Here is a 23,909-nt window from a genome sequence, read left to right on the forward strand (position 1 = left end):
AATAAACTTTTTGTTATCTATACAGAGGCATGTGCAGATGAGTGCCACCAGAAGAAGCACATGCTGTCAGCTGTGGGCACTCTGCTAATTAGCTGGGTGATATTTGAATTTCTCCTGGGTGGCCACCTGAGTGCATGGCTTAGCACAGCAATGGAGACAGACTCACCTAGGCTAGTGAATGCATCGTGTGTGTAGCCCTCCTTCATCTTACTGGGCCATAAGGTTGTTACAAACACTGTCTCCTGGGTTAGGGTAGTTTTGCCAACTCCGCTTGCATACCTAGAATTTGCAGCAGGTACTGTTTGAATCACAGCAGCACTTTGAATGCAGATGGACCACACTGTTTTTACGGTCAATGTTGAGTGAAATGAGCACACACCTCACTTCCTGTGTCACATTAGTAATACCGGTAGGAAAAAACACTGTGAATGGAAGCTAGCAGCATCTAGCAATCCTCTGCATGAACGGTGGTAAACAAAATGTCTTGTAGGCTACCCATATAACCTCAATTTATCACATCTGTGCTGGAGGTTGCCCACCAGTGGCTTAGAGGGAACAGTGGTCTGGGTATATAGCAAACAGAAGGTACCTACATCTGGGCTACGTCTAGACTGGCATGATTTTCCGCAAATGCTTTTAACGGAAAAGTTTTTCCATTAAAAGCATTTGCGGAAAAGAGCATCTAAATTGGCACGGACGCTTTTCCGCAAAAGCACTTTCTGTGGAAAAGCGTCCGTGCCAATCTAGACACGGTTTTGCGCAAGAAAGCCCCGATCGCCATTTTTGCCAACGGGGCTTTTTTGCGCAAAACAGTTTTTAGCTGTCTACACTGGCCCTCATGCACAAAAACATTTCCGGAAAAGGGCTTTTGCCTGAACGGGAACGTCAAAGCATTTGCGCAAGAAGCACTGATTTCAGACAGTAGAACGTCAGTGTTTTTGCGCAAAATCAAGAAGCCAGTGTAGCCAACTGGCAAGCTTTTGCGCAAAAGTGGCTGCTTTTGTGGAAAAACTTGCCAGTCTAGACGCAGCCTTGGTGTAAAATTAAAAACTAAGCCTATTCCATACTAACCACCCTGACTTGAAAATGTCACCGCCTCTTTTCCCTTCCTTGTGAGTTTCTTGAGACATGACCTTCACCATTCCTCACTAAGTTCTGGAGGTTACTGTATTCTATGCCAGCAGCCTGCTAATAGCCCCCATACACAAGGTTCTCTTCTTGCTATCTTTATTGACAGCCTATAGAATTTGGTAATCAAAGCATGATTGATCTCTAAATGTACACATGTATCTCTCTCTTCATATATCAGTGACAACTCTGCCAATATGTGCCTACTTAATCCTTCAATCATTTAATACAGTGACATTGAACCCAGTTAATGGCAGTTGTATGGCAAGTTGATAAATACTGGAATTCAAATCTGAGACTCCATGTAAACAATGGCACGGTCTTGTAAACCTGCCTCGTGTTTTCTTACAAATGCAGCTATGCTACTGCACCGTTTCTAGTAGCTATTGTGAGTACTGGAGGATAAACTGCCATCTAAAGGTCTAGAGGAGGCAGAAAGGTAAGTGGGATATCTGACAGGGATCTCTACCTCTGTTAAAGTTACTACTGAGGACAAGAACGGAGAAAGAGGGGAAAGGGTAGAAAAATTGTGACAGTCATCTAACAGAACTTGCTATCCTTATTTCCTGGCCAGTAATCAAATACTGATAGGTACCCTGACAATCAAATGGACAAGGATGATGAGTGAGGCTTCAATTTATTTGAAGAGGTCATGGCAGTCCAAGTAAAGCCACAGCATCTTTATTTGTATAAATTATAGGGCTACAGGAAGTGGAGATGGGATTGTGTGCCCCTGCCCTGCAGCTAGGGCTGGCTGGAACCAGGACCCTGCAGCCCAACTTGTGGCTCTAATTGGGGACTGCAGCTTGGGCCATGTCCTTCAGTCTGGCATTTGTCAAGGGCTGCACTAGGAAAATGGGGGTAGTATGCACCTGTGGCAGCCCACTAATTTTTACCTCTCTCCCCCCTCCACGTGTTCCTAGCTGTGGCTGAGGTTTGGGGAGGGGGACGACTGCTACCTGGGCTACTCATCCATGTCCTGCAGCTGCTGGAGTCGGGGCTAAATCTTTAAATATATGGTGCTTGAGTGAAATGAGGCTCATGGCAGGGTTCTCGGCCTGTCAGTCCCCCTTTTCTCCCCTGGGACTCCATTCCTCCCCCTTACCTAGCCCTGCCCCCAGATTATTTTTGAGTGTCACAGCTCTCTGAATTTTTGTATTTTGCTTGTCACTTTTAGTAAAATTAACAATGATAAAATCTTAGCCTTAGTGATGGTTAGCAAATTCTGACAGACCATGTGGTATGTCATTGTGTTACCAGTAGCAAATTCTGACAGGATCTAACTTTACAACACTATCATGGTACAAACTTAAAAAACAACAAACAGTCTAGTAGCACTTTAAAGACTAACAAAACATGTAGATGGTATCATGAGCTTTCGTGGGCACAGCCCACTTCTTCAGATGACTGGCGTGTTGGATATCCAGAACCAACGTCATAGTACAGTTAGTCTTCCCCTTCTGCTTCACACAGTGGACCAGTCACTCCTATCACAATCCACTGCATTAATCAGTTCTTCTGGGAGCTATGAGAATTTCCCTGGTGGCAGTGTGTTTCTTTCTTTACCATAAAATGCAAGTGTAAGGCTTTGTCTATGCTACACAGCCTTCAGTGGCATAGCTCTGTCACTAAAAGTCAGGCAGTATAGTCACTGATTGTTGGCACTTTTGCTGACAAGGTACCCCCAATGAGCAGTGTTCACATTGTTGACAGAAGAGTTCTCCTGCTGATACTGTTCACACTGACGCTTGCTGCAGCAAAACTTTTGTCTTTTGGGAGGGGGAGGAGAGGTTAGGACCACTGAATGACAAAAGTTTTGGTGCTCAATTGTCAGTACAGCTGGTCCCCCAACTTACCAACAAGTTACAGACCAAACACTTGGTCATAAGGTGAAGTGTTCATAAGTTGGACCCCATTCATTTACATGCAACCGTGCTGTTCGAAACTTGGGGACCGCCTTTATGACTGCTTAATGGGAGGTTTGGTCGTAAGTACAAACGGTCGTAAATCGACCATTTGTAACACGGGAACAGGCTGTAAAGACATAGGTTAAGACATGGGGATAAATCTAAGTGAAATAGGATTGATGAGCTGGATGTAGTGAGCTCTAATGTGGCATTCACCCATAGTCCAGTACTAATATTTTAAACACATGATTCTCCAGTGTAATGAGGTTCAGGGATATGTTGCTGAGAACTCTTTTCAGTAACAGATCAATGTTCTATTCTATAGGTCTCTTTAGCATCAGCCTCTTTGGTTATATCTGTGCTAATAAATCCCTCTAGGGCTGTTGCTACACTTCAAAGGTGAAAGTGCTGTATGGAGTTCAGGGTCAGCTGGGGACTCCCACACACTTTGAAATGCCACATGCAGCCTGGGGCCACCCTAGCTGGCCCCAGGCTTCATGCAGCATTTCAAAGGGGCAGTGCTGTGTGGAGCCCAGGTTCTGGCCCTAGGCTTCAAACAGCGCTGCTACTTTTAAGCACCCTCTGCTCTTCTCCCACTCCCTTTCTGTCAACTGTGGACAATAGGAGCTGCAAGTGACTGAACATGTGGATGTGTGAGTAAAAAAAAAACATCTGGCAATCCTCCAGAGGCTAACCCTGGTGAACCTCATCTGTCCTGTGGATTACTTATTATCCACCTCTGATCTAGTAGGTAGAAAGGATGTGAATGCTTAACCAGTAAGCCTTGCCTTTATTGGATGAAACTTATAGTTCTGGTTAACTGGTGAAGGCAGTAGTAGCTCCCTGCCTTCCACAGCAAGGGGTGTTCCAATTGTCCAGAGCAGTCCCTGTCTACAGGGGTTGTTTTAGCAGGCTGGAGCAGCCCTGGACTGGAGTGGGCCCCTTACCTGCCCTTTAATCAGTTAACCAATTAAATGGGATTTTACATCCCCCTAGTAGGTAGTGTCCTCCTGAAGTGGTACAGTGGTGTAGCTGTTCCATCACAGCATCTTAAGCGCAGACGAGCCCTTAATTATAGTTTGCCTCAACTTCCCATTAATTGATCAGGAGGCCTGACTTTAAAAAAAGTTCCAAAATTTCATAGATCCAAAAGATCAAGTTACCAAACTACTTTGTATTTTGTGGCTTTAAAAATATGAATTCTCTACTACTACATTTTAATTCCTAGAATTTTTCCTTCCTTACTTTTGGAAACTGTGCTCCCCCAGATTTCTCTTTTGCGCAAGGCAAAAATTTGGCCACAAGGGCAGGCAATGAGTTTTCTCTAGCAACCATCTTCTGATCTCCACAACTGGGTTTTGAACTGGAAGCAGAGCTAGAGAAATCAACTATGGAGAAAATTAGGAATAAACATGTTTTACATAATCAAAGTCATGCACAGCAGATACATGAGAAGACTGATTCCCTTTCCCTAGGGCTATTTCTACACTACGAGTTTTCTTGGCAAAAAATATGTTAATGAGGGACTCATTTGCATATCCTCTGCCGATCTGTTTTTGCGCTAGGGTTTTTGTGCAAAAACAAGCAGTGTGGACGTTTTCTTTCTGTGCAAAAACCTCTTTTCCTGCAAGATCGGGATTTTCGCAAAAATAAAATGTCCACACTGTTTTTGTGCAAAAATAAGTATCAGCAGAAAATATGAAAATAAGTCCTTCATTAACATATTTTTTGCCGAGAAAACTTCTTGTGTAGATGGAACCTAGGTGTTTATAATCGAAGTTCCTACGAATTCTGTATTGCCAGTCCTAAAAAGTGTTTAAAAAAAATCTTGAGGCAGGCCCCACAAAATCATGAGGATTAGCTTTAAAATCATGATAAGTGTTTTATTTGCCTTTTGCTTTTTGAGCTGTTAGGATTAGTGTTTTTTAGCCTTTCTCTAACTATGAAGTCTAAACATCTATTTTAAAGAATGAAAGCTGAGATTCTCATGACTTCAGGAACTGGAATGTTAAAAACTTGAAGTATACTGGAGTTGGCAAAACTGCAAGTTGATCCTCAGGGGATTAATCATTGCTGGATGTAAGTAATACTCATAAATATCTTGACTTCAGTCAGACTTATTTTCAGGGATGAGGATTTTCAAAATCAGGTCCTCTTATGAATAATCTACCCTTACTTCTAGGCTACGTCTAGACTGGCATGATTTTCTGCAAATGCTTTTAACGGAAAAGTTTTCCGTTAAAAGCATTTTCGGAACAGAGTGTCTAGATTGGCACGGACGCTTTTCCGCAAAAGCACTTTTTGCGGAAAAGCGTCCGTGGCCAATCTAGACGTGCTTTTCCGCAAAAAAGCCCCGATCGCCATTTTTGCGATCGGGGCTTTTTTGCGGAAAACAAAACTCAGCTGTCTACACTGGCCCTTTTGCGCAAAAGGGACTCTTGCCCGAACGGGAGCAGCATAGTATTTCCGCAAAAAGCACTGATTTCTTACAGTAGGAAGTCAGTGCTCTTGCGGAAATTCAAGCACCCAGTGTAGACAGCTGGCAAGTTTTTCCGTAAAGCTGCTGATTTTCCAGAAAAACTGGCCAGTCTAGACACAGCCCTCCAGAATATCCTGTCTTTGTTGCAAGTCAGGGATATCATTCTGATATGCCTCAGTTAGACTTCCCTCTTGATTCAGCAACTAGGGCAGGTTTTTCTTGTATAATTTAAAATGCACCTCAGCTTGGAATTTTCCTTCTCCATCAGGTTTATTAACATTAGTAAGGTAAAGAGCCCAAATCCCAGTATTATTGTCATAGTTAATGCAAGTGTAAGTAGCAGAGAATTTGCATGTATTGAGTTTTTTGTTTAACTTGGTGGAATGCCCATCTAGAAAAGTCTCAGTTGTTGGTGTATGTTGAATAAGACCAGGGCCGGATTAAGGGGGGAAGAGGGGGGCTAACCAGGCAGCAGCCCAGGGTGCCAACCTATGGGGGGCACCTGATGGCAGCTGTAAGGGGTGCTGTGTGCCTGGCCGCATGGCACCCCTTAGATCTGCCATCAGGCTCCACGCGTCCGGGGGCTGCGCAGCGCCCCTTAGAGGTGCCATCAGGCGCCTTGTGCCTGGGGCTGGGGGCCGCATGGCACCCCTTAGAGCTGCAATCAGGCGCTGTGTGCCCGATTGCAGCTGTAAGGTGCGCAGCCCACTGGGGGAGTGGGGCCACACATGCGCTGTGTGCCTGAGGGCGGTGCCGCACATGCGCCGTGTGCTCGCTGCCTGGGGCGCAGGAATGGCTCGAGCCGGCCCTGAATAAGACCTGAGGTTTCCTTTGGAAACCAGGATTTTCCTTAGAATGTATTTCTACTGTAGAAGAAGTAGTCTCTGTTACTCGGAGGGATTGCCTGGAGGTATTTTTTTAAAAAGTATAAAGACCTGTACGGATAGAAATGTTTACCTGCAGATAGACATCAGGATCCACAGACCTGCAGGGATCTACTCCCAAGAGCCATTGAGGCCAACAGAGAGGAGCATGGTCTTGTTGTGCCTGGGAGCCAGTGCTCTGCACCAGCAACTCAGTGCAGCTGCACCACCCCTAACCCTGCTATACAACCCCAGACAGATGACACGGCAGCTGGGGGTGGGGCTACAGGAGCAGTATAGCCCCACAGCTGGTAGAAGCCTCTGGTGCAGGGTACTGGCTCATAGGTGCGATGGGACCACACTCCTCTCCATTGGTTGCAGTGGCTCTTGGGAGGTGAACTCAGTGGATCTGTGGATCCTGATGTCTAGCCACAGATCTCTGCACACGGCTCTAAGTAGTTGATACATTCCTCTCTTTCTTTTCCATAAGATTATGACGTTTAGCACTGGAGGAACAAGCAATCATAGTAGATTCTATTAAGGCCAAATACTGGAGAGGGAAAATCACTTGAATCAATTTCAAACATGAGTTGTTTGGTCACTGTGGACCATACATAACCATTTTTCAACCCATGTTTTCTACCATCACATTATTACACCTGGTCCACATAGGCCAGGGAACTTGGGTTTAAAAATGTTAGCCTGAACTGGTTTTAAAAAACTGTTCAGATGGATATATTCTTATTTGATGGAAAAACTAACAAGTAACTGTTGAACCAATTACAATGCTATAATTCCATGTGTGATGATATAAACAGTTTACTCTTTTGTTGTATGGCATTAATCTTTATTACTAAGCACTTTAGTCCCTTTTGTTCCATTAATTCTAAAATAAATAAAATGTAAGACTATCTTGTGAAAAAATATCCAGTTTCCACTGTAGATTCATTTTCTGAATCCTTGTTTGAAGAAATGAAATCATGACATGAATTCTCAAATGACTTTTCCAACTGAATATCTTTTGAGTAAAAGCATACTTAAAAGATTAATCAAAACAATAAGAAATTAAAAATGGCTAATAGCCATTGATGGATCTGTTCTCCATGAATATATATATATAGTTCTTTTTTCAGCCCTATTGTAGTCCTGGCTTTCTAGCAAAGGGTTGTACAGGTTAACGGTGTATTGTGTGAAGAAATACTTCCTTTTGTTTGTTTTAATCTGTTGACTATTTGTCATGAGAAGGAGTAAAATCTGTTGTACAGGTTTCCCTTGAGCATGATAGGAAAGGGAAACCCATACAATAATCTGTAATCCACTAACCCCCTCTTTTTAATAGAGGTGTCGGAGTTCCTTTCTCCGACCTGATGAAGAGCTCTGTTTGGGTCAAAAGCTTGTGTCTCAAACAGTAGTTGGTACAGTAAAAGATATTATCTCAGCCACCTTGTCTTTCTACTATAAGAAGATAATTTCTCACTGAGAAATTTCTGACACACACAGGTAGGAGGGGGATCAGTGAGGGGTAATTGGAGGTAAGAAGAGAGATGTGGAGAAACCAGGGATAGGGGGAACACAAAATACAGACAAAAAAATCAGAGGGTTGGGGGACAGAGTAATGCGACTGGTCTGGTAGCTTTAGGGGTACATCTAAACTGCATCCCTTTTTCAATAAAGGGATGTATTGAAATTGTAAATGAAGCCGGGATTTGAATTTCCTGTGCTTCATTTACCTAATGGTGGCTGCGGCTTTTTTTCGTAAATGTGGGTTTCAGGATATTTCTAAATGGGGCATTTCTGTTGAAAGATACCTGTCTTGACCACGCTTTTTTTGAAAAGCGGCTTTTCAAAAAAAAAAGCCGTGGCCGCCATTATGTAAATGAAGCACGGGAAATTCAAATCCCAGCTTCAGTTACAATTTCGATACATCTAATGTACATCCCTTTATTGAAAAAAGGATGCAGTTTAGATGTACTCAAACAGAACAACCTCTGTAATAACGTATTTTCCATTTGCCTTCCTCCCATTCTCTCTGCTTCTAAGAAGCTCAATTTTTATCCATCTGGAAGAATTCTGAGGGAAAGGAATTTCCCTGGACAAAAAATATTAAATTGAAACATATCTGTAATGATGCTAATGTTAAATGTAATTATAGTTTTTGATTGTGCATTGATTTTTTTTTTCAGACTTCCTACCATGTGCTTGCTTTATGTGATTAGAAGTCCAAAGGTTGAGAGATAGCGAGCGCTGTTGGGCAAAATGTCTCTTTTGAGTACTGGTAAGTTAAGTATTTCAAAGTCTTGAAAATTGAGACAGATACCCTAATTTATTTACTCTAACACATATTGAGGCTATTAAGTTGAAAGTATTGTTGATATTGGGGATGTCAATGGTTAACCAGTTAACTGTTGGCCCATCTGGGCTTGAGCGCTCCCCTCCCTGTCCCTGTTCAAGTGGCTAACCAGTTAAACATAATTTAAAGGGATTTTTCATGCCTCGTTGATATGGAGCCATATGCTAAGAGTGTTCCTCAGTTTTGAATCCTCTTGCTTTGTCTATTTGGGTACATCTACACTGCAACGTTTTTCCATAGTAGCGGGCGTTATTCCAGTAAAACAATATTTGCGTCCACACTGCAATTGCAGAGGGCTTTTTTCCAACAGTGGTAAACCTCTTTTTACAAGGAATAATGCCTTTTTCAGAAAAAGGTAGGGGGGGGTGTGTGTGTGTGTGTGTGTGTGTGTGTGTGTGTGTGTGTGTGGACTTGAGATGTAAAGGACTAGTTGACTATCCCATAAGCAAATCTTATCAGATAGTTAGTCGACAAGTTGATTTCCCTCCTCCCCTTGCTGCCTCTGAGAGAGAGGTGGCAAAAATGGGGTACTTCAAAATGGCAGTGCCGCACAGATGACCCCGGGATCAGCTCTGTGGCGCTGCCTGTTTGAAAAGCCACCTTGTTTCAAAGGGACAGTGCTGCACAGCTGAGCCAGGGATAAGCTGTGCAGCACTGCCATGCGTGTTGCCTGGGGTCAGCTGGGGACTTCCAGCACGGCATTTCCACAGAACCCAGGATCAGCTGGGGAAGTGCCATGTGGAACCTGTGGTCAGCTGGGGAGAGTCCCCAGCTGATCCCAGTTGCCTCTGAAATGCTGTGTGGAGCTGACCCTGGCTCTGCATAGCATTTCAAATTGGCAGCGCAGCATGGAGCCCGGGGTCAGTGGAGGACTCCCCTCTTTGCTGCCCCTCTCTCATTCAGAGTCCCCTGCTGACTCCAGGCGGCGCTGCTGCTTTGAAATGCACAAGAGCCCCCGCTGGGGACTATTGTACGTTTCAAAGCTGGCACGCTGTGTGCAGCCCGAAGTCAGCGGGACTTCCCGCTGGTCCCAGACTGCATGTGGAGTTCCACATTCCTCCTTTGAAATGTAGAAGTGCCTATCAACTAGTCGAGTAGTTGATGGAAATTCCATCGACTACTTGACTAGTAAATTAACTGTGACTTAACGTCCTTAGTGTGGATGTGGAAGAGGGAGTTCTATTGAAAAGAGGCCTCCAGGAAACAGAGGTGGATAAAGTACCCCAAAAAGTTAGCTGAGTAAAAGTACTGCTACTTTGGAAAAAAATGTAACTAAGTAAAAGTCAAAGTATCCTTCTGGAAAACTACTTGAGTAAAAGTACAAAAGTATCACATTTTAATTGTACTCAAGTATCCAGAAGTAAAAAATAGATTTCCATAGGACAGCTATGGTTAACCACCTAAGTTATCATAAGGCACCATTATTTTTCATATGCTCATTGTGCATTTATATATACAGGCAGTCCCCGGGTTACGTACAAGATAGGGACTGTAGGTTTGTTCTTAAGTTGAATTTGTATGTAAGTCGGAACTGGTACATATTGTAGGGGAAACTCTAGCCAAACATTTCTCCAGAGCTCAGTTTTATTCTCCCACACCTCACTTCCCTCAGTCCTTTATTCTCAAGCTGAGGTGTCTGCTGAGAAAAGCCGCTCGGCGTCTCCCTGGTCTGCTGTGGGCGGGGGGGGGGCGCTAGCTTTGCGTCTCCCTGGTCTGCTGGGGGGAAGCAGCTAGTGCGAGGTTGCCTCACCCCGTTTGTAAGTAGGGATCCGATGTAAGTCGGATCCATGTAACCCGGGGACTACCTGTATGCATATATATTTATATGTGCGTGTGTAAAGCCACAATCACTGTTGATGAAGATGCTCCTTCTGGAAAACTGTAGATTGGGGTGGGGAACCCTTTTTGGATCAGGAGCTACTGACCTATGGAAAGATCAAGTGGGATCACACAAGTGAGAGGTAACACCCCCCCTCCCATTATAATAACATTATTTACACATAGGGAAAGCAATAAAAATGCTTCCTGAGCACCTGTTAGAGTTAAAATTCAATTATATAAACTTTTGAACTGGGCTTGTCACAAATGGACGAGTGACTGAATAGTTAATTTAACAAATCCTGTCTGGTGTTAGGATAATTATTTTGTATATTTGGACATGTATCTTGACATGTGATATGGTGGGTTTTGCTGTTTTGTTGTAGTCATATTGGTGCCTGGATGAGAGTGACAAGGTGAGTGAAATAATATCTTTCATTGGACCTTTGGAACTCCTCAGAGCTCTTCTCCAGGTCCGTGAAGCTCAAAAGGGCTAATCTCACCAACCAAAACTGTTCCAAAATAATTAAAAAAAAAAAAAAAAAGATTACTTCACCTACCTTGTCTTTGTTTGGGTTTTAACTGCTTTAAAGCTTGAACTCTTTGCATCTCCATTTTATCATTAAAAAATTATCGGACCTCCCTCCATAATTTCCCAATAACTCTGAAAATTATAAAAAGAAAAGCTTAAAACATTACACAAAGTTAAAAACATAGAGTGCATTCCACCAAGCTTTTTTATAAGCCAGAGCACCAGGGGTGAAGCATTGCACAGGAGATGGATGGGGAAGGGGGGAAGAGAGGAGAGAGAGCCTATATTCCCACTGAGTTGTTCTGAGTTAAGTGCCTCATTGAAACTGCAAGTCAGGACAATCACACCTTCTCTTCAGATTCTCACACTAGGAACCACAGTGACTCCCAGAGCATGAAGAAGGTTTGCAGGTTACGATGGGAGCAAAGAACATTTCCTTATTGTTAATCTTAATGAAAGAACAACATTGCTCAAAACAGCTTGAACAAGGCCCTTTGACCTGAGAAATTTCAGGGTACTGATAAATACAATGTGTAGTGAAAACATAAACAACCTGAGGGTGTGAATAGGTCATTAAGAATTGAATGGAAGGTAAATGTGTTTCAACCATCCAGTCAGACATCACCCACTGCCTCATTTCCCTAGGGGACATATGGGAGAGCTGATTTCAGTAACACGCATCTCCTCTGCACCCACCTGCCTCACATTGGGGAAGCAGCAGCCTCCCACCCCAAAAAAGTGAGCAAAACTTCTAAGCCAGCCAGGAGAAACAGGAGGATAAGACCAACTGCTCATGGGGGTAGGGAGGGCAATTTAAAAGTCTCCCCACCCCACCCCAAACAACGCAGTGTTCTATCCCCCTCCAGAGCCAGTAACCCAGCCCTCCTCAGTTTCCCTATAGGGCTCTTGGGGGGAGGGGGTGGACCCATACCTGCTCCACACTAGCATACATCCAGATAGCAGGATTGCTCCAAATCCCAGCCAGCCAGCACTCGGAGGGAAGCAATGCACACAGACACAATTCTTCAATCCCCACCAAACTCAGCTACCCACCCTGAGTCTCTTCCAGCACAGCCCACCCCACCCTCTCGCCACAAGGATTCTACAGGGGGGCCCTGTGTCCCAGGGAGAATGGGGAGCCCCTGCCCTGGCCATCCACCCTGCTGCTGCTTCCACAAGAGCAGAAGATTTACCTGACAAAAGGAGGTGCCTCTGTCCTCTCTGACCCTGGCTGAGCTGGCAGCTGGGTTTCTCTCCTGTTTAGCTGGCTAGCCCCAGGTAAGGTCACATGAGACTCTTCAAATACACCCCATCAGCACATTGCCCTGGGCAGCCACCCTGCTTGCTCAGGTCTTAGGTTGGCAGTGCCTGCATAGATACTGTTTTTGAGTGAAAAGGTGTTGCTGGGGCTGTTAGAAGGCTTCTTTGTTGGCAGGGTTATTGTGTTTATTGATCAGTTATTTTTTTTTGGATGATTTGGGTACTTGTACATGTAGCTATGCTTAGGCAAATCAGAATGATGAAAGTAGTGAGTAACTAAGTGCTTCCAGAAATTGTAGTGAAGTATCACAAAAATAAATTACTTGAGTAAAGTACAAATACTGAAAAATGTACTTTAGTAGTGTAACAAAGTATTTCTACTTAGTTACTTTCCACCTCTGCCAGGAAATCACAGGTGTCCTGCTTGCCATTCCGTCTGCACTCCTCACAACTCGATAGTTCATCTCCTGGCAGCTCTTAAAGCCATAGGCACCCAGGACAAGGCTTATGGCAGGAAGCTGGCCCTGGGAGCTGCACCTCACCACATAGCTCACGCTCCCACACTCCTTGGCACCCATGGCCCAGCCTCAAGCTCCCCAAGAGCCCACTTGCCCTCCCAGGGAGTATGCCCAGGGCTCCCAGGAGCCTGCCAGGGGCACCAAAAGACATGCTCCATCCTGGTCTGGGGCAGAGATTCTGGCCCTCCTGGAGTGAAGAGGAGACCCTCCAGGATCTCTGCTCCAGACACAGAAACGCCGACATCTACGGCTGGATAGCCAAGGCCCTGGCCACGAGGGGCCACCACCCACGAATCTTAAGCAGATCTGGAGCAAGGTCAAGGAGCTCCAGCAGGGCTACGCCGGGGAGTGCAGCTATTGCTCCGAGGTAGAATGCTACTCCTGCCCCTACCTCAATGAGTTCCACCACATCCTTGGGGGTCTGGGCAGCCCCTTCCTCACCCATGGTTGTGGAGTTGGGGCTGGAGACACTTGTCGTCAGCGACCTGGGGGTCCCAGATGAGGAGGAAGAGGTGGCCAGCACTGTCACCCCCAGCCTGGAGTTCGTACCCCATGGCCTGGATGTTTCCCAGGCATTCTCTGAGGCTGAGGAGGGATCATCAGGTGAGTGCTCTTAGTTTTTCACAAACACAGGGTGGGGAAGGTGGGTGCTGAGGGGCTAGGGTGCGATCGTCACTTGGTCTTCTCGTTCTGGCCCTTACAATGCAGTCTGTGCATGTGGTTGCATGTGCAGCACCAGTCTGCAGCAGGCAGCCCAGGTGTACCCCGTTTGCTCCTGCTCATAGGCTCTGGGGAGGCCAAACACATCTGACCCCCAGGCAGGATGCCATCCCACTACCAGCCACTGCTTGAAGGAGGCTGGGGACAAAGGCGCATCAACACACACCCCCCACTCAGACTGAGGAGTGCTGCACACAGGGATGCCTGAACGCTCGAGACATCATTCTGTTCCTGAGGACAGCGCTACCAGGTGCAGGGTGGAGGGGTGTGGGGGGGGGGGTGAATGGAAAGCCAGGCTGCTCCAGGCCCCTCTCCTGCCCATGGGATCCCAGTGTGGACGGATACTTCCCTTGCTTGCTTGTCAGTGGGATGGGAGTGAGAGAGTGGGAAGCATGGTCCCCATGGCACCTCAGAGCCCCTGTGAGGCAGGGCCCAGGGTCCAGGCCACACATGGCCTTGCTCCCAAGACATCCCTGTACTCTAGTTCAAGGACTGTTGCTCACAGAGGAGGGCAAGGCCTCAGGGACAGTGTCTGCATGGATGACTGACCACCTCTCCCTCTTTATTCTCCACAGCCATGACTGAGGGGCTATCACCAGTAGGCGAGCCAGCCACCTGACCCCGGGGGAGCTGTAGGTGTTGGAGGGTCCAGGATGACCTTATGAGGGAGCACATAGCCATCATCCAGGACATGAAGTAGACCCTGGCCCAGGTGGTCTGGGCTGCTGCCCTAATGCAGACCTAAATGTGGATCGAGATCGTGCAGCAGGGCTGCAACATGTGTGCCCCCATCCGGGAGATGGCATACCCGGCTCCTGTCTCTGCCTCCCCTCCCCCTGCCATGCTTGACCCTGTTCCAGCCCCCAACCTGCCTATCCTCCTGTTATCCCTGGCCTCCCACCCCTGAGGTCCCCAGACCCGAAGTGGAACTTCCAGCCAAACCACGCACTGCTCTCAACCCCAGCTCTGAGACTCCCTCCCCATATTCAGGCTGAACCGCCCCCCCCCCTCCCCCAATATCCCGGTTCTCAGCCCCGGTCAGCCTAAGTTTATTTTCTTCAAAAACAATTTTAATTTTTTTTTAACACACAACTGTTTTATTGAGTGTACAGGAAAGGGTGGAGTTGTTGTGGGAAAGGCAGAGAGGGGCACATGCCCCTAGTGGGGAGGCTCTGGGGAGAGTTATTGGGGTCCTTGAGAGAAACTCTCCCTCAGGGCCTCCCCAATGCTCACTCCCACCTCATGGGCCTGCTAGAGGGCAGCTGTGTGTGGCTGCTCCAAGGCCCTTCCCTCCCAGCCAGCCTCTGCCCCCAATCCTGGAAGGAAGGCCTCCTCCTGCTCTCCACAATGTTGTGAACAACACAACAGGCCAAGACCACCTGGGGGAAGTTGTGCTCCCCTGTATCCAGGCAGGTCAGGAGGCACCTGAACCTTACCTTCAAGTGGCTGAAGGTGCTTTAGGCTTGGATATAGGCCTGCCCAGGTGGGTATTGAAACGGTCCCTGTTCAGGTCCAGGTGGCTAGTGTAGGGCTTCCTAAGCCACAGGGGGTATGTGTACACTACCCTCCTAGTTTGAACTAGGAGGGTAATGTAGGCATACCGCACTTGCAAATGAAGCCCGGGATTTGAATTTCCTGGGCTTCATTTGCATAAGTGGGGCGCTGCCATTTTTAAAACCCCGCTGGTTCGAACCCTGTGCCGCGCGGCTACACGGGGCACGAACTAGGTAGTTCGGACTAGGCTTCCTATTCCGAACTACCTAGTTCAAGCCCCGTGTAGCCGCGCTGCAGGGGGTTCGAACCAGCGGGGTTTTAAAAACGGCGGCTCCCCGCTTATGCAAATGAAGCCCGGGAAATTCAAATCCCGGGCTTCATTTGCAAGTGCGGTATGCCTATATTACCCTCCTAGTTCGAACTAGGAGGGTAGTGTACACATACCCAGGATGAGGGTGTAGGCCACATCCCGTACAGTGCTATCTCCAAGTCCTCGACCCTGAAGTCATGCCGGAAGAAGAATGTGCCAGCCTCCAGCTTCTGATATAGGCTGGAGTTTCTGAAAGTGCAGGTGTCACGTGCCCTCTGTGACCACACAACAAAAATGTCTATAAACTGTTAGTGTACTGGGCAACTCGATGTTCTGGGACCTGGATGGGGCTCTGGGTTCTATCTGTGGCTCTGCCACAGTTAGGGAAGCCCCGAGAGGCAAATTCAGCCATGATGGTGCCTAGGTCGCCCAGGCAGATGACCCTGCACAGCAGGACAGAGTTGATGGCCCTCACCACCCACAGGAGACAAAGAAACACACAAAACAGAGAATCAAAAGTGGAGCCAGAGCTCTTGGAAGGTCCCCTGCCTCCCCTCCACAAACACTCCAGAAGCTTCGCCCTGTGAGACTACCTTCCCCCCTCCCCCCTCCCCACAGGACTGGGTGAGGGTGGGACTGCAGAACCCCCCAGGGATGGGGCTTCTGACCCTAGACCTCCCTCTTTCCCTAGGGTTCCACTTTTCATGATTTCCCCCTCCCCCCTTCCAGGGACTGCAGCCCCACAGTGCCTTACCTCCTCAAGGAGGGCCCTGATGGTGGACTTTCCCACACCAATCTGATTGTCCACAGATCGGTAGCTATCTGGGGTGGCGAGTTTCCGGATGGCAATGGTGACTTGCTTCTCCAGGGGGATGTTGGGTTGCATCTGGGTGTGTCATTGTTGGAGGGCAGGGGCGAGCCAGGCACATAAGTCCATGAAGGTGGCCTTCCTCATCCTGATGTTTTGGAGCCACTGCTGGTCATCCTACTGCTCCATCACCAGCCGGTCCCACCAGTCAGAACTGGTGTCCAGCCTCCAGAACCTTCTCTCCACCATGGGGTGCAGTTGCAAGGGCCTCACTGCCGCACACAGGCCGAGGGTTTTAATGATGAGCTCGGAGTCAAGCTCCTGCAGAACCATGAAGGCAGCCTGCACAAATTATTGTAGAAATTGCAGCATGGCAGTATGGGATTATCATAAGCCCAGAGGCAGCTCTGGCTCCATGGTAAGGAGCATGCTATGGTGTCCAAAAGCTGGGCAACTACAGCACACACTGCAAATGCTTTGCTGTCCCTCAGAGAGGTAGGCAAGCACACAGAAGACGCTGAGAAACAGTTGTCTGGAGGGGTCCCTTTAAGCATGCATCTCAGACAGCCTTAGGCAATAGCACCTGGAAGCAACTGCTGACCTAATGCCCTACCTGAAGTGGTTCCGGGTGGCCTTATATGAGAGAGAGCATCCAATTAGTGTGGATGCTATCTTTTGAAATAGCAAATATCTATTTCATTGCACTTTTTGCATGTGGACGCTCTCTTTTGAAATAAGCTTTTCCGGAAGATCTCTTCCAGAAAAGCTTATTCCGAAAGAGCCTCGCAGTCTAGATGTACCCTTTGAGTGGCAGTTGGGCCTTACAGGCATAAGGCTAAGAGACAGAATCCACTGAGATCTAATCCTCACTCAGGTAGTGACTTCCTGTGTCAGCCTAGATAAATCATTTAACTTTTCTTAATTCATTTTCTTGACTATAAAATGGGTATGACATTTACCTACCATCACAGGATGGTGTGAGAATGAATTAATGCAATCTGTACATTTTGAAGATGTAAATGTTATTAAATACACACAGTATCATGCATTATCCTGAGTCTTACCCCTATTCTAAATAATTTCTGTTGTTCTTTGAGGAGTGTCCCTGTGGGCGCTCCACTGTAGGTGTCTTGATACCCCAGCACTTGGAACCGGAACTTTGCAGCAGCAGTATTTCCCCCTCCCCCCACCCTCCGAATGGCAGCGCGCACACCGCCCACACCGTAGCGAACGTGCCGTCAACTGCTTGTCAGTTTCTTCTCAACCTCTTCTGGTTTGGTCGGAACACAGCAGCGTTCCATGAAGTACTCAATATTTACTAAGAGCTGAGGTCTCATCACGGTTTACCCCTCCGAGTAGTTAGTTTTAGTTGTTTAAAAAAAAAAAGTTATTTTTGCTTCAATAGTTACAGTAGGTTGTTCAAACATGCCAGTTTCACTGGAATTTAAACGGTGTCTGACATGCTGCATGTCCATACCCATTTTGGACGGACATGTCCAATGCATCTGATGCTTAGGCAAAGAACATTCGCTCAAGAGCTGCCACCATTGCAAAAAACTCTGGGCCAGATCTCTGAAGACGAAAGAGCTGCAGTTAGAACTCCTCACTCGGAAAAAATGGAGAGACCAGCCTCCGAAACGGCACCTCAAGTCTTTCCGGTGAGCACCTCACCAATGGCAGCTCCTGACCAAGGCCCCTCAGTTCCAAGAGATATCCCGGCCAAAAAGAGCACCAAAAGGAAGCGTTCTTCACCCTCTGCAGAGAGAGCACTGAAGAGATTATCTCCCCGTAGTAACCCTCCTTCACCTAAGGGAAAGGCTGCTGAGGATGCACCAGGGAAGTCCGGTATGGACAAACCTCGAGAAGTGACATCTGCAAAAGATACTATATGGTGCTGTTGGCAAAATACAGATACCACCACTTTGATCATATGAAAAATGTTATTGAACAGCTTTCGGATGATAGTAAACCATCTTTCCAATCCAACATTGAAGGGGGATTCCTTATAGCCAAAATGGCACTTCAGGCATCCCTCGACATGGCAGACACTGCAGCACAGTCCTTAGCTACCTTAGTAGTCATTCGACAGGTATTCTGGCTCTCTCTCTCAAGATTTCCTAGACAGGTACAAAATACCATTGAGGATCTTAATTTCGAGGGCCAAAAACTTTTTTCTACAACAACAGATGCTTCCCTTCACTCCCTCAAGGATTCTTGAGCAATCTTGAAGACCCTGGGCATATATGTTACCCAACCCCAGAAAAAGACTAAACAGGCAATATACACCGCAGGGCAGAGCATCATAATCTTTCACGCCCCTGAGAAGCTATAACTTCAGGAGGAGGCAAAGACAACAAAAACGTAGGCAGACACAGGATCAGCCAACCACGTCTCATACGACCAATGGCTGACAAGCCTTTTGAAGATCTTATTGAGGGTTCAACATTGTTTTCCCTGTGCAACTTTTCAGTGCAGTTTGCAGCCCTGTTACCAATCATTGGCCAAGATTATTACATACAAGTGAGCCTTAGAGGTAATGCAAAAAGGCTTCACCCTACCATTCACCAAATTCCCTGCAACACAAACTCCTTCGCTGTCCCTCTTCAGGGACCCCTTTCACGAGCCCCCGCTACAACAGGAGGTAAACAGACTGCTACAACTAGGGGCAATAGAAATTGTACCAGCTCATCACAGGGGAAAGGGATTTTACTTAAGATACTTCTTTACTCCAAAAAAACAGGAGGTTGGAGGCCTATTCTGGACTTACGCAGACTGAGCCAGTATCTAAAAAAGCAAAGATTCACCATGGTAATGTTAGCAAAGATAATTCCGTCATTGGAATAGGGAAATTGGATGTCGTCCCTTGATCTCCAGGATGCATACTTTTACATGTTAATGGTGGCTTTCTTCTTAGCAACCACAACGGTAAGGAGAGTGGGCTTCTGTCCATACATTTGCGAAGCACTATGCTATAGATACTTAAGCTTCACAGTCCACTACGTTCAGGCAGACAGTGCTAGCCACAGTTCACCGTCTGCATCTGAAGCCCCTCCTTCCAGAGACTGATGGCACTGCTCTGTAGTCACCTACAGTGAAGCGCCCACAGAGACACTCTTTGAAGAAGAAAGTGGAGATTACTCACCTTGTGCACTAACTGGAATTCTTTGAGATGGGTGTCCCTATGGGTGCTCCATAACCTGCCTTCCTCCCCTCTGCTGCGAAGCTGTAACGTCTTTCTGTGGTAGAAAAAGAACGGACAGGCGGTTGATGGCGCGCGTGTGTCAGCACGTTTTCGTTGCCACCTAGGTTCGGGGGTACTGCTGCTGAAAAATTCCGGTACCAAGTGCTGGGGCATCAAGACAACAGTGGAGCCAGCCACAGGGGCACCCATCTCAAAGAATTCCAGTTATTGCACAGGGTGAGTAACCTCCACTTTATGTTGATAATAAAATAGGCCTGGCCATTTATAACTTGATTGTTCATACAATTGATGTTCTCATATTTTCTAATCATGTGGGGAACTTAGTATTAAAAGGAGTTTCACAGCTAAATTGTGTGTTGATTGGGAATATAGGCTGTTCTTAGTCATGAAGCAGAGTGCAGATCAATCACAGAGGTATGCACAGCTATATGAGAAATTGAAGCACATGCAACATGTTTTTGATTTCGTTATTTTTAATGTAGTACTAAAAGTTCATTTCCTGACTGCTTTAGGACAAATGAAGAGAAAATGGGAAGAAAGATTGAAGAAAGTTGATGAACTAGCATCTCAATATAAAAGAAAGCCACTTTGCCCTATTTACAGGCCACACTTGTCTAAACCATGGCAACCGCGCTCTGTTTGGAATTTGTTTCATCGACAAGCTCAGGCTTTTAACTATGCAAAAACCTGTAAGGAGGTAAGGTATTAAATTGGTAGAAGGTGTCTTCATTATTTAGAAACTTCATTTGTTAACCTACACAGTTTGGTTCAGGTTTTAGAATTCTTTAGTTGTGCAGTCCTGATATATCAGACAATTTTTTTCCTTAAAGAGCAACATGATATATCTGTTGTAATACACCGCAGTTTTAACATTAGACTCTGTTATTTGATTTAATAGGGGGCTCGTTCTAACATAAGATTCTAGTTGTGTGATTAATGTCTAATAATAGAAGTGGAGATGTTAGCAATTAATTGAATAGTCGTGTACCCGCACAAAATATTATTGGTTGCATGACTATTCAATAGTCCCTGGGAGCAGGGCCAGCAGCAAATACGTTCTTGGCCCCTCACCTGGGGAGCTGCCTGCCACTCCATGATGCTCCAAATAAGGTTCTCCCACCACTGATTTAGGCCATATGCTGCTTCTCTCTTCATTAGGAATCCTCTTCTCTCCACATTTTCTCTTCCTACTGATAGTACTGTGCCAATGATCAAAATAAGATTTTACTAGGAAAATACAGTAAACTTCCGATAATCCGGCACCTTTACGACCCAGGGGGTGCCGGATTATCAGATATGCTGGACTATCAGAAGGGGGGGCTATGACGGGTCTGCGGTGGGGTGGGGTAGGGTCCATAGCTGAAGTAATCCCAAGTGAAATGAAAATTGATTAACACATTTTTAGAGAAAATTAAGAAAAGTGTGTTTAGATACAGCAAGTTTAAAAGCAAAGTTTCTGGTTTTTCTGCTTCAAAGGAAAACCAGAAAACTTTGCTTTTTAACGAACAGTAAAAGTGGTGGTGATTGGTAGTACAGCATGTTCACCAGAGGCTTGTAATTTCTCTTTCATGATGGATTATGTGCCCTAATACAGTAAACTTCCTATAATCTGGCATCTTTAGGACGCAGGGGGTGCCGGATTATCAAATATGCTGGACTATCAGAAGAGGGGACTATGAGGGGTCTGAGGTGGGGTGGGGGGGGATGCCTCCCCAGACTCCTCATGCCCCCCCCCCCTTCCGATAGTCCGGCTCTGCCCCAGGCGTCCCCGATTCAACCGCTGCTGGTCAGTTTCAGACGGGGACCAACCCTGCAGTACCCCAGCTGCTCTGCCCCAGGCATCCCCAAGTCAGCCGCTGCTGAAACTGACCAGCGGCTGATTCTGGTCAGCACCCTGGGGTGTCCCTATGGGCTTCCCAGAATCAGCCGCTGGGGCAGCGCTACAGGACCAATCTGGCAGCACCCCAGCTGCTCTGGCCCCGGCTTCCCCGATTCAGCTGTTGGTCAGTTTCAGCAGCGGCTGAATCGGGGAAGCCGGGCGCAGAGCAGCTCCAATTGTCCAGCTGCCCGCACTTCTGGGTTCCCGATGGTGCCGGACCATCAGGAGTGCTGGAGCATTGGATGCTGGACCAATGGAGTTTTACTGTACCACTTTAGGGTTTGATTCTGATCTCATGTGTACCGATGCAAATCCCTAGTAGCTTTTACTGGCTTAAGTGAGCTTTTCAAAAGTTACAGTGGTGTAATTTAAATAAAAAGTTGGCTCTTACTTAGCAATAAAAGGTATTTGGGTTTTAAAGAAAAAAGCCTAAACCATCATTTGATAGGTTGTTGCTAATTAGAAAATAATTATTAATCTTTGCTCTGAGAAACTAATATCAAGCAAAAGATTTCAATTAGTGATCTGAAAAAGGAACAGTTAACTCTTTCTTTTAATTTAAAAAGGATGTTCATGTGTTTGCTTTGGAAATGAACAAAGAAGATGGACAAAGGTACTATCTTGTGACAACATATACAGAGCTTTGGTTTTATTACAAGTGAGTATACTCAGCTGCTTTAAATCTCATCAGGACTGGGGCTGGTATAAACCAGCTCTCAGAAGCAGGGTACCATAACTGGCTCCCTAACACTGATCCTCTCAAAGGTGCTATAGTGCTTGAACACAGAAGAGAATTCGTATCCATAGTGAATGATCCATTCTAGTGCATCAGCAGATGAAATGATTACATCTCCAGCAACCATTTTAATATATAATTCTTAACAGTCATTTAATAGAAACTTATCACATGATCAAGTTCTGGTTTTGAAAAGTCTAATAAAGATCTAAAATCATCTTAAAAATTAAAATATCTGTAAATGATTTAGCAATGATGCATCTGATTATCAAGTGACAGAATTTTTATTTAAGCTCTTTACATTTTGCATTTTTCTCAGTGTTATATCAAAATTAAGAGAAGTTGGTTCCATTTTCATTATAGATTTACTTTAAGATTTTCAGCACTGGTGGTTTGCACTATAAAATGTGACAAAGATAGTTTCATTGTTTAAAATGATTGTTTCCATTAGTTAATTTTAATCATGAAAACATATCTGTTGGTCCTAGGTGTTTGTAAACATTTATTTTTTTACAAAATTTAAAGTTTAGACCAAATGTATGTTTACAGTGTTTCTTTCATTACAATCACAAAATACTTTGTTGATCAGAACAAAGTAGGGCTAGTCTTTAAAGAATTTCAACAAGTGTTTCACCAAAGAGGAATAAAAATCTTTCATTTTTTGAATTATTGTTCCTAAACATGGATGATCACTCTTGACTATTTTCTGTTTAGCAAAGAACGTAAAACAAGTCTTATGCACTGCTATGAAGTTATTCCTGAAAAAGCAGTTTGCAAACTGTATTTTGATTTGGAGTTCTATAAACTAGTTAATCCAGGAGCTGATGGGAAGAGGATGATTGCAAAGTTAATTGAGGTAAAACTGAAATAATTAAAATAGAACTTACTGTAGGTCTGTTTTACTTGTTAATGGCATTAATACGGCTCAAAAGGAGAATAAAGTGAAGACATTTTCCTTATAGTTAGTCCATAGCTGACGTTATCCCAAATGAAATGAAAATTGATTAACACATTTTTAGAGAAAATTAAGAAAACTAGATACAGCTAGTTTAAAAGTGAAGTTTCTGGTTTTTCTGCTTCAAAGGAAAACCAGGAAACTTTGCTTTTTAACGAACAGTAAAAGTGGTGGTGATTGCTAGGACAGCATGTTCACCAGAGGTTTGTAATTTCTCTTTCATGATGGATTATGTGCCCTGATACAGTAAACTTCCGATAATATAGCACCTTTAGGACCCAGGGAATGCCGGATTATCAGATATGCCGGACTATCAGAAGGGGGAGCTATGGGGGGGATGCCACCCCAGACCCCTCATAGCCCCTCCTTCCGATAGTCCAGCTCTGCCCCAGGCGTCCCCGATTCAGCCGCTGCTGGTCAGTTTCAGCAGTAGCTGAATCGGGGATGCCTGCGGCAGAGCAGCTGGGGTGCTGCCGGGTTGGTCCGGTAGCGCTGCCCCTTGGCTCTGCAAGACCAACCCGGCAGCACGCCAGCTGCTCTTGGGGACACCTGGGACAGAGCAGCCGGGGTGCTGCCGGGTTGGTCCCGCAGTGCCGAGGAGAGGCGCTATGGGACCAACCCAGCAGCACCCCGGCTGCTCTGCCCCAGGCACCCCTATTCAGCTGCTGCTGAAACTGACCAGCGGCTGATTCCGGGAAGCCCGGGGCAGAGCTGCTTCCCGGAGTCACCTGCTGATCAGTTTCAGCAGCGGCTGACTAGGGAACACCTGGGGCAGAGCAGCTGGGGTGCTGCTGGGTTGGTCCCGTAGCGCTGCTTCTCGGCGCTACAAGACCAACCCGGCAGCACCCTAGCTGTTCTGCCGCAGGCGCCCCTATTGAGCTGCTGCTGAAACTGATCTGCGGCTGACTCCGGGAAGCCCAGGGCAGAGCAGATCTGCCCCAGGCTTCCCG

The 23,909-nt window shown here is 46.1% G+C and overlaps 1 protein-coding gene across 4 annotated transcripts in view; it reads left to right on the top strand.

Annotated features, from left to right (window-relative positions):
• The window catches only part of PRIMPOL (primase and DNA directed polymerase), a 60,652-nt gene that overhangs the window by 736 nt on the left and 36,007 nt on the right, over positions 1-23,909 (top strand). For 2 of the 4 annotated variants that reach the window (XM_075930292.1, XM_075930295.1), the window contains exons 2-5: positions 8,561-8,652; positions 19,902-20,086; positions 21,835-21,926; positions 22,719-22,860. In XM_075930292.1, coding sequence (XP_075786407.1) covers positions 8,634-8,652; positions 19,902-20,086; positions 21,835-21,926; positions 22,719-22,860 — 438 coding nt within the window. In that variant the 5' untranslated portion in view covers positions 8,561-8,633. Of the gene's footprint in view, positions 1-5,003; positions 5,115-8,560; positions 8,653-19,493; positions 19,606-19,901; positions 20,087-21,834; positions 21,927-22,718; positions 22,861-23,909 lie in introns of all 4 variants that reach the window. The other 2 variants (XM_075930294.1, XM_075930293.1) reach the window with 2 other exon arrangements.

The sequence above is a fragment of the Pelodiscus sinensis genome, chromosome 5 (genome assembly GCF_049634645.1).
Source record: "Pelodiscus sinensis isolate JC-2024 chromosome 5, ASM4963464v1, whole genome shotgun sequence".
Lineage (NCBI taxonomy): Eukaryota > Metazoa > Chordata > Testudines > Trionychidae > Pelodiscus > Pelodiscus sinensis.